The sequence below is a fragment of the Anser anser genome, assembly GCF_964211835.1.
Source record: "Anser anser genome assembly, chromosome: 18".
In the NCBI taxonomy this organism is placed as follows: Eukaryota; Metazoa; Chordata; class Aves; order Anseriformes; family Anatidae; genus Anser; species Anser anser.
In genome coordinates, this window is record NC_139739.1 from 15,581,769 (window position 1) to 15,592,163 (window position 10,395).

The window sequence follows — 10,395 nt, forward strand, 5'->3', positions numbered from 1 at the left end:
CCATGTCTGCAGTCTGCCTCAGGTTGTGCTTTAGAGAGGCTTTCTGAGCAAGGTGGAGAGTGGCAGAGTGCTCAGACATGGTTAATTTGTTGAAAAGATTATTTTAAGAGAATAAATCATCTGGGATAGCTCGTGATCAAGGGAGCATTTGATCAGCATAGTTTCAGTGGAGGAAAATTTAGTCAGCCCCCACATGAAGCATTACTAGGAGGTATAAGGCTGAGAATATGCAGATATTCTTTTTTTTTTTTTTCAGCTGCAGGTTTTCTTTCTCTCTCTGCAGCCCCCCACATCAGTGCATTTGTGTCACTAGAGGGTGACACCTTCCTACAGGGTGATGCCTTTCCTGCCCGGTGGGTGAGGGAAAGGCTGTTGACATAGTCTACCCAGACTTCAGCAAAGCCTTTGACAGGGTTTCCCACAGTATTCTCCTGGAGAAGCTGGCAGCCCGTGGCCTGGACAGGTACACACTCTTCTGGGTTAAAAACTGGCTGGATGGCCGGGCACAGAGAGTGGTGGTGAATGGAGTGAAATCCAGCTGGTGACCGGTCATGAGTGGTGTTCCCCAGTGGTTGGTGTTGGGGCCCATCCTCTTCAATATCTTTATTGATGACTTGGATGAGGGAATTGAGTGCACCCTCAGTAAGTTTGCAGGTGACACCAAGATGGGGGGATGTGTTGATTTGCCGGAGGGTAGGAAGTCCCTGCAGAGGGAGCTGGACATATTGGGTCGATGGGCAGAGGCCAATGGGATGAGGTTCAACATGGCTCAGTGCTGGGTCCTGCACTTTGGCCACAACAACCCCATGCAGCAGTGCTACAGGCTTGGGGCAGAGTGGCTGGAAAGCTGTGCAGAGGATAAGGATCTGGGGATGTTGTTCAATGCTCACCTGAACATGAGCCAGCAGTGTGCCCAGGTAGCCAAGGCCAACGGCATCCTGCCTTGTGTCAGGAATACTGCAGCCAGCAGGACGAGGGAGGTGATGGTCCCCCTGTGCTCTGCGCTGGTGAGGCCACACCTCGAGTACTGTGTTCAGGCCCCTCACTACAAGGAGGGCATCGAGGCCCTGGAGCATGTCCAGAGAAGGGCTGCGAAGCTGGTGAAGGCCCTGGAACACAAATCTTATGAGGAGCGGCTGAGGGAACTGGGGGTGTTTAGTCTGGAGAAGAGGAGGCTCAAAGGAGACCTTAGTGCTCTCTGCAACTACCTGAAAGGAAGCTATGGGGAGCTGGAGGTCAGCCTCTCCTCACAGATAACTAATGATAGGACTAGAGGGAATGGCCGCAAGTTGCACCGGGGGAGGTTGGGGTTGGAAATTATGAGAAATTTCTTCTCAGAAAGAGCAGTGAGGCATTGGAACGAGTTGCCCAAGGAGGTGGTGGAGTCACCGTCCCTGGGGGTGTTTAAGGAAAGGTTGAACGTGGTGCTTAAGGACATGGTTTAGCAGGGATAGTGGTGGTAGGGGTATGGTTGGACCAGATGAGCTTGGAGGGCTTTTCCAATCGTAATGATTCTATACGGGGCTGGCTGTGGCCCTGTTTTGCAGTGGCGGTGTTTCTGCCCATGGTGTTTGGGCTGGAGTCAAATCTTGTGAGAGTAATCCAAAGGAGCTGATCTGGCTGGAAATGCTAAAACAGATTATGGGATTTCAGCTGACTCGGCTCCTGTGCAGCCCCAGAGCTCTCAAACGGCCGTACAGGTACCATAGGAACACACAGCTGGGGGCCGTCTGCACCTTTGGTTGCAGCTCAGGTGGCTTCAGCCACCCACGAAGCTGGGCCTTAAGCTCTGCCAAAGTCTCAACGCATGCCAGAAGCTGTGTGGAGAGGGGATGCACGAGCGGACTGAGTTACCTGTTCATTTGGTAGAAAGTGAGCAAAGGGAGAGTTGCTGTGCCAGCCCTGTGTTTACTCATGAGCTAGAGAAAGGTCGATGAGCAGTGATAGGAAGGGACGAGGCCCATTTCCTGATGCTTTGTTCTATACTTTGCTGAGCTGAACAGGAGGATAGCAAGGTCCTCTACAAAGAAGGGAAGTATGTTCAGCATGGATAGAAGTGAATATATGCACGTGGGAGCACTTAGTTTCAAATGACAGGCTCCAAGTTGACTGTTACCACTCTGGGTATTTGGGGTGATGACTGACAGGTCCATAGAAAAATGAGCTTTCATGCTCAGTAGCCATCAAATGGCACATCAGGAAGTATTAGGATGGGAGCAGAGAAGAAAATGAAAAACATTTTACTGCTGTGAAGCCACTGGGTGCACCAACACCCAAACACCGCTCCCTTCCTTCCAAGAGTGCAGCAGAGCTGGAAAAGTTTCTGTGAAAGGCAGTGGGGACACAAGAGGCCTGGAGCACCTTCCACCTCCATTCCTCCACCTGAAAACAGTGCCCAAGAGGGGTCAGGGTTGAGATAAAACCACAGGAGAGGAACTTCACTCTCTTCAAATACAAGGACTGTTACATGAAGCCCGTAAAAAGCAGGTTCAGGTGGAACAGGGTTGGTTGTGTGCCAGGCAGCAGAGCTAGGACGCGCCTTGCTGCAGGGGGTGAGGGTGCAGAGGGTTTACGCTGGCTCTAGAGGAGTTGAGGCAGTTGTGGAGAAGAAATGCATTTTGACTTTGCCAAGGAGGAATCACGCACCTCAGTGTCTCCGCTGGACTCCAAGTACCCTTTCACTGGGGTTTCTGTGCTCTTCTGAAGGCACTGCTTTTTCCCCCCTTGGCAGCAGCACTGTGAGCAGGACGGGCCAGTCCAGAACCCGCCTGCCACTGCAGCCCCTCCGGCAGCTTTCCCCCGCGCCGCAAAGTGCCGAGCATGGCGGTGGTCCCAGCCACCCGGCCAGGGGCTCCGGAGCACGGGGACAGGGGCAGATTCCCCCCCAGGACAGCAGCGGAGGAGCAGAGCAGGGTTTCAGCCCTTCCCTTCATCGGCTGCGTTCGTCGCCCGGGGTTTGGGCTAACAGCTCCGTCCTCCGCTGCCTCCTTCACCGGCTCCGCTCCCGCCCACCCTGCGGGGGTGACGCGGGGCCGACCCCCGGGGCCCTGCCGTGCGCCCGGCTCCCGCTGCCACCGCCCGCTGCCGGGGGCCCGCCCTTCCGCGGGGCCGGACCGGGCGGGGCCGGCTCGGCTCGGCTCGGCTCGGCTCGGCGCGGATCGGCTCGGAGCAGGTGCGGGCCGGAGCCGCGCGGAGCTCCGGGGGCGCTGGGGCCGCCCGCGGCGGGCACGGGGCAGGTGAGCGGGGCCGGGGCCGGGTTTAAAGCGGGGCCCTCGCCTCGGCTCCGCCACCTGCGCCAGCGAAGGGCGCGGCTCCGGGAGCGGGGCCTCGGCGCTGGGCGGCTTCGGCTCGGGTGCGCCTGGCCCCGGGGGCGGCTCGGGGCTCGGGGGCGGCTCGGCCCCGGCCCGCGGCGCCGTGGGTGCGGGTGAGCCGGTTCCCCAGGGAGCGGGCCCCTGCCGTGGGCTGGTTGGGGGTGCCGGGGAGACCTTTCTGCGGCCTGGGAGGTTCGGGGGAGCGGCGTCGCTGCCCCAAAGCGTGGCAGGCCCGCTAAGCACGGCCCGTGGTCTGGGGACGGCCGGTGGGCAGCCCTAGCTAAGGGAGGTGTGTGAGGGGGGCAGCTGGAAGCAGAGAGCAGCTCGCAGCTGCCAGACCAGCTGCAAGGCCTGAGGGTCCCCGGCTCCGCATCCTGCTCCGCCAGATGCGGCTGGTTCCAGCCGGTGGATCTCTCTCCTGGTCTGGAGAGGACACCCACGTCCTTACTGGAGCTGGTCTGGACTTGGCCGTGCTCGGCCTCGCCGTACCTCCTGCTGCGTCTCCTTGTCGTGCGTGGGCTTTCCCTGGGGACGCAGTGAGACGCTGTGGGGGCCAGACCCTGCACAACCCCTGGGTGGGCTCCTGGCATGTCAGGGCTTCCCCTGGGAAGGGAGATGCTTAGTGAGGTGGAGGGGAAGCAGCAGAGAAACCTTCAGTGTGCCCCGAGTTGCTTGGTTTGGGCTTTTTTTAGCACAGCTCTATTTTCAAATAGGAAAGGCAGGGAAATGCTGCCCTTGAGGTGCTGCAGTTCTCTGCTTGCCTCACAAGCATGTCACTGGTCGTTGTGCATGGGTGGCTGGCTCCAGTGGCCCCGCAGGAGGATATGGGGCGGTGCTGGGTGCTGAACCCACCGCACTCTCTATTTGGAGCCGGCAGGTCCAAATCCGGGGAAACGTGCCTGGTGACTTTTCTACCCTGTCCCCAGCTCTCCTGGGCTTGGCCAAGGTGCAGGATCCGGGCAGTGGAGGAGAGGGTGCTGGGGCTGAGCAGTCCCTGCCGGGTTTTGCAGCAGAATGCAACCCGAGCATTTCTGAGCTGCTGGTGCCGGGGCTCCTCACACCTTCCTGCTCCCCCACTAGGTCTCCGAGCAGGGTGTCGCTGCTGTGGAGCCCTCGTCCTGCCAGAGGGCAGGGCCCGGTGCCTGCAGGATGGCGAGATGGCTGCCTCGCTCCACGGACCTGACCCGCTTCTGCCAGAAACTCAACCGAGTGAAGACCTTAGAGGATGACATGATGGAGACATCCTTCAACAGATGCCTTTCCACCATCGACTTGACGCTACTGGGCATTGGGGGCATGGTGGGCTCTGGGCTGTACGTCCTCACAGGCACCGTAGCCAAGGAGATGGCTGGCCCTGCTGTCATCGTCTCTTTCATCATTGCTGGCTTTGCCTCACTCCTGGCTGCTCTCTGCTACGCCGAGTTTGGGGCCCGGGTACCCAAGACAGGCTCTGCCTACATGTTCACCTACGTGTCCGTGGGTGAGATTTGGGCGTTTCTCATCGGCTGGAACGTGCTGCTGGAGTACATGATTGGGGGCGCAGCGGTGGCCAGGGCCTGGAGCGGCTACCTGGACTCCATCTTCAACCACAAAATTAAGAACTTCACTGAGACCCACATCGGCACCTGGCAGGTTCCCTTCCTGGCCCACTACCCTGACTTCCTGGCAGCCACCATCCTGCTGGTAGCCACTGCCTTCATTTCCTTTGGGGCCAAAGTGTCCTCCTGGCTCAACCATGTCTTCTCGGCTGTCAGCATAGGCGTCATCCTCTTCATTCTCATCATGGGCTTTGTCCTCGCACAGCCCAAGAACTGGGGTGCCCAGGAGGGAGGCTTTGCCCCATACGGATTGTCAGGCATCATGGCTGGCACAGCCACCTGCTTCTATGCCTTCGTGGGCTTTGATGTCATCGCAGCCTCCAGTGAAGAAGCCAGGAACCCACAGAAGGCTGTCCCCAGGGCCATAGCGTTCTCCTTGGGGTTGGCCACCGGCGCCTACATCCTTGTGTCCATGGTGCTGACACTGATGGTGCCCTGGCACACGCTGGACCCTGACTCTGCCCTGGCTGATGCATTTTACAGGAGAGGCTACTCCTGGGCGGGATTTCTGGTGGCGGCTGGCTCCATCTGTGGTGAGTACGGACCGGCTGGTGGAGGTGGGAGTGTGCAAACCTGGGGCTGGGAGGTAGGGTGGTTTGGGCAATGCACCAAATCTCACGTGGGTTCCCTTTCTCTGCCTGTCCCTCAGCAATGAACACGGTCCTGCTGAGCAACCTCTTCTCCCTGCCACGCATTGTCTATGCCATGGCTGAGGACGGGCTCTTCTTCCAGGTGTTCTCCCGAGTGCACCCCCGCACGCAGGTGCCCGTCATTGGCATTGTGGTCTTTGGGCTGCTCATGGCCCTGCTGGCCCTCGTCTTTGACCTGGAGGCCCTGGTGCAGTTCCTGTCCATCGGCACGCTGCTTGCCTACACCTTTGTGGCTGCCAGCATCATTGTGCTGCGCTTCCAGCAGCAGAAGGCAGGCGCCCCCACGCAGCCAGCTGGCTGCCGGCCCAGCCCCGAGCCCTGCGAGGGCCCCGCCGCCAGCGAGCTGAAGGAGTACGAGTCCTTCTCCGACAAGCTCCAGCTGGTGGATAGAGACAAGGGCAAAGAGCACCGGGAGCCGGGGCAGCTGAAGGCAGCTTTCGAGCCCTACCTGGAGTTCCTCAGCGACTTTTACCCAGGCGAGGTGGTCACGGTGGCTGTGGTGACCCTGATGGTGTCTGCCATCTGCCTCTGCTCCATCTTGGTGTTTGGCAACACCCACCTCCACCTGCCCACCTGGAGTTACTCCCTGCTGCTCGTCCTCTTCAGCCTGGGTTTCCTGCTCAGCCTGCTCCTCATCTGGGTGCACGAGCAGCAGCGCAGCACGCAGACCTTCCAGGTACGTCTGGGGCCATGGGCTGGGACGAGGCAGGGTGTGAGCAGCGCTGCTGGACCCTCGAGAGCCTGCGGTCACCCTGATCTGGTGAAAGCACTGCAGCTGCTGAGGAAGAGACAGGAGGAGCGGGGTGTCAGTGAGCACTGGGTGTGGGGTGTTGCTGTCAGCAGTGTCACCTGGCAGGCAGGGCACAGAGGGTGTGGGAGCAGGTGGAGTTGGGAGAGGCAGAGCAGTGACTCTGAAGGGACTCTGAGGCACGGAGGACGTGAGGCTGTGCGACACGTGATACTGGACTGCAACATCAAGAAGGTGGTACTGGAGAGGTCCTGTCCCCTGGGGAACGCATGAGCCTTCCACTGAGAGCATCCCTGGCATGGTTCGGGCAAATGCATCCTTCCGCCCCTGTGGTGGCGGCCACATCCTGGGAGCAGATGTGCCCAGGTTGTGCTGGGATGGGTGTCCTCCCTGTCCATTCGATGGGGAGCAGCACACCCTGCCCTTGAGGGTCACTGCTGCCTTCCAGCATTCCTCCCCATGTCCTCTGCAGGTCCTGGCTCTCCTCCTGCCCATCCCAGATACCCCTGCCTCTCGAGCAGTCCAGACATCCGGAAGGCAGTGTTGCTCCCTGCCTGTGTTATCTAGCCAGGACCATGTTGTCTCTGGATTGCACTGGGTCTGGTTTGGTCCTTGTGCCCCTGCCTACCCTGCCAGCCTGGCAAGCAGCCAGGGAAAAAAAGGTTCTCAGAAAGCCCCAGGGACCAGGTACAAGTTGTTGTTCCCCACATTTGCTTGCCAGTGCCGTTGTGTCTCTGCGGTTTTAAGGACAAGGACACGGTCCTACAGCACAGCAGCTGTGTCTGTTCCTGGCAGGTCTCTCAGTGATGGCTCTGGTTCTCTTGCAGATCCCCCTGGTGCCCCTGTCCCCAGCACTGAGCATTGTCCTCAATATCTATCTCATGCTGAAGCTCAGCTATGTGACGTGGCTTCGCTTCACGGTCTGGCTCATCTTAGGTGAGTGCTCTCATGGCAGCATAATCCCTGAGAACCCGTGCTCCCTTCTGGGGAGAGGGAAGTGCCTGGTGTGGCTCTGGGGAGCAGGAGCAGGGCAGCAGTGACCTCCCTGCTCCCAGCCTGGGCAGGCTGCCCTCAGTCTGTGCTCACCTCAGCAGCTGCCGCTGGCTTCATCAGCTATTCTCCCCCTGCCCGGGGGGGTTTACAAAGTGCATCGTACCCCTTCCTGCCTTTGGTTCCCCATCAGAGGTGCAAGACGATGTCTTCCAGCCTCTCCCTGGCCCCCTCTGGTTCCTGCTCCAGTTTGGATCCTCCACGTAAGCCCTGGAGCAGAACCACTCCTCACTGCCATGGTAGCTCACTGGAGCTTGGGAAGTCTGTCAGGGACCTGAGGGAGTTCTCCTGTGGGCCAGGTGTGCTCTTCTTGCTGTAACGTGCTGTAGGATTGATCATTTCCCTCCTGCGCTCAGCTGGTTTAAGCATCCCCTGTCGCATCCAGCAGAAATCTTCTGCATCAGTCCTTCAGCATGTGGCACTGACCAGAGTCATCTCCAGTCAGGGGAAATCCCAGTTTCCTCCACTCATGCAAGGAGAATTCCCGGAATATCTTGGCACAATCTGCCTGCAGGCCCCCCTGACATTTGAGATGTGTCCAGCACAGGGCCCAGCAGCTTCAGCACCATTGGGACTGGGCCACCAGGCCTGTGTCTGCCCGGACAGTGGGCTGCTGCCCCTGTGACCGCAGGCACGGCGCTGGCTTACCTGGGAGTGGGGGGCACCACCTGGGCTAGTGATGGTCCTGGCCAAAGGTCCTGGGGCTTCGTGGGAAGGCCAGGGGGGAGAGGGCAGATCCGGAGCCCCTGTGCTGCGGCTCGTGCTGCTCCATCAGGATGCCAGCCACATCTGTGCCTGCTGCTTCAGGTCCTCCTCCTCCTCTGCTGGAGCCACTGCTCTCTGTCTCCTTCTGCAGGCCTGCTCGTCTACTTCGGCTATGGCATCTGGCACAGCAAGGAGAACCTGCGGGAGCCCCAGCTGCAGCGTGTCAGCGCCCACTACGTGGTGTTCCCCAGCGGCAGCCTGGAGGAGACGGTGCAAGCGGTGCAGCCCAGCCCCCAGCCTGCTGCTGGGCTGCCAGACACGGACACCGATGAGGCCAAGAGATGACGCCCCAGGGGAGGGGGCAGCTGGGTGGCCACAGCTCTGGAAGCGCCTGCCCCCACCCCACGACAAAGCCAGGGACCCCCCTCTGCCCGGCCCCTTGGGCAGCAAGGGCTGCCTGGGTGTGTGGCTCCGTCCAGGGAGGGCATGGGGACACTCGCCCTTCCCCGTGCGCTTACTGCGGAGTGTGGGGGGCTGGCTGCCTCCATCCCCAGCCCTGGAGACATGGCTCTTGGCCCCCAAAACCTAGTGCCTGCCATGCCCATGGGGAGCCTCGTACCTGCCACCTTCCCCTGCGCACACCCAGGTGCCGTGCAGCAAATCTCCCTTCTGCTGGCCCATCCCCGCAGCCCTACACAGGCAGGGACACCGGGGCTGGGCCAGACAGCCCAGTGCTGCCCAGCCCAGGCCTCGTCCTGGTTCTCGCTGCAGCCCTGAGCTGCCAGCAGAAGGAGCTGACTGTCCCCTTGGCTGCCCCCACCTCTCCAGGGGCTGCTCTCATGAAATGCCAGGGCTGCGGGATGCAAGGAGCAGCTGGGGACATGTGAGCTGGAGAAGGGATGTGGCAGGGTGCAGGCACCTCCTTCATAGCCAGGGCCATGGGAAAGCCAGTGCGGCTTGCATTGTAGGAGCCCCGCTGCCTCTTCCCAGCTGCTGGTGCCAGCTGTTTTGGGGTGTGCTGGAGGCTGGCGGCTGCACCAGGCAGACTGGGAGCCCAACTGCAAGGTCCTGTCAGGCCAGACTTTGGCCCGGCCCTGCAGGAAGGGTGGGCGCTCAGGACCTTGTCCTCTGAGGTGCCAGCAGCCTCCCTGGGAGCCTCCCAGCTCCCCCCTGCCTCTGCGCTCCAGCAGCTCATTCCGCACCATCACCTGCATGGGCACAGGCACTGCCCTTTCCTGGCGCCCGGTGTCTCAGGAAGGACTCTGCGGGTGCTCTTTGGTGTCAGCCCCTGCCCTGCACATGTCCCTGAGCGGTGGTGTTGGTGGCGGGGGGGTCCCAGCACCCACCTGGCAGTGCTGCTGGGGCTGCCCTGGCAAGGATGCTGTGCTGGGCAATCCCTGCCTGAAGCAGAAGGTATCGGGGTTTTGGTATGTTTTGAAAGAGGCTGCTGAACTGCGAGGCCTCCAGCATGCACGCCCTGCCCTGCCCTGCTGTGTGGTGGGCATGCAGCATCCCCTGCATCCCCCGTGGGGTCAGCCGTGCCCTGGCAGGGAGCTGGTTCCCATTGTTCATCCCGTCACACCCAGGGTGCAGGGGCTCTGCTCAATCTGATGGCTCCTCAGTGACCCCCCCCAATGGCACAAATCTGCTGGCCCTGCCCATGTCCTGCTTGCCCCCTGCGCTGTTGCTGCTGCCTGGACCCTGCCCTGTGGCTGCCGTAGGGGGGGCTGCTCTGTCCCCACCGTGCTGCAGCCCTGCTTGGCACCTCTGTGTAGTGGCTTGTGAGCAACGGGCTGACTCAGTCACCCTCATAAATACTGGTTCTGCAATGGCTCTGTGTGTGTGTGCTGTATGTCCCCCATAGCCCACCTCTGGAAGCTGCTCCCCCAGCAGGAAAGACCCCGGAAGCTTGGGCAAGGGGAGGTTTGCACCACCTGTGAGGGCTTGAACCCCTTTGTCAGCTTCAAGGACAATGCTGAGCAGGGAAGTGTCCTGGCACCAGGGCAGACTCTTTAATGCTGCCAAAAGTCATGACCTGAGCTGATGAGAGAACTTGTGAACCAGTGTAAATAATGTGACTTAAAAAGCAAGTCGCAAGATAGCCTGTCTGGCCCCAGCCTCACCGTTGTTCGCTAGGGAAGTTCCTTTCCCTGATAAGAAAGTCACTCTTCATTTAAAAAAAATAAATATTCAGCAGCTGGCTGGGGAGACAGATAGCTTTAAGTCTCCTTATCAATTGTTTCTTCTTAATCTCCACTATAAATCTGTTGTCTTCAAGATAAAGGCCAGCAGGAAAGAAGTAGAACTCCTGGCAGAGCAGAAAAGGCTGACAC

General features: G+C 60.0%; 1 protein-coding gene across 4 annotated transcripts; it reads left to right on the forward strand.

Moving 5' to 3' along the window:
- The first annotated feature begins 477 nt into the window (after positions 1-477).
- On the forward strand, positions 478-9,891 carry SLC7A4 (solute carrier family 7 member 4). 4 transcript variants are annotated; one of them, XM_083803722.1, is made up of 5 exons: positions 478-3,236; positions 4,392-5,442; positions 5,559-6,235; positions 7,135-7,243; positions 8,214-9,891. In XM_083803722.1, the coding sequence occupies exons 2-5, from the start codon at positions 4,461-4,463 to the stop codon at positions 8,405-8,407; spliced, it is 1,962 nt and encodes a 653-aa protein (XP_083659848.1). In that variant the 5' UTR covers positions 478-3,236; positions 4,392-4,460; the 3' UTR covers positions 8,408-9,891. The 4 variants fall into 4 exon arrangements, with proteins under 4 accessions (XP_083659848.1, XP_083659850.1, XP_083659851.1 ...); XM_083803724.1 differs by having other exon boundaries at positions 478-3,172; XM_083803725.1 differs by lacking the exon at positions 478-3,236 and adding an exon at positions 3,276-3,352.
- The last annotated feature ends 504 nt before the right edge of the window (positions 9,892-10,395 follow it).

Coding starts and splice junctions, on each gene's coding strand:
- SLC7A4 (XM_083803722.1), top strand. CDS start 4,461: ATGGCGAGATGGCTGCCTCGCTCCACGGACCTGACCCGCTTCTGCCAG. Junction 5,443..5,558: donor GGCGGCTGGCTCCATCTGTG/GTGAGTACGGAC, acceptor CCTGTCCCTCAG/CAATGAACACGGTCCTGCTG. Junction 6,236..7,134: donor GCAGCACGCAGACCTTCCAG/GTACGTCTGGGG, acceptor GTTCTCTTGCAG/ATCCCCCTGGTGCCCCTGTC.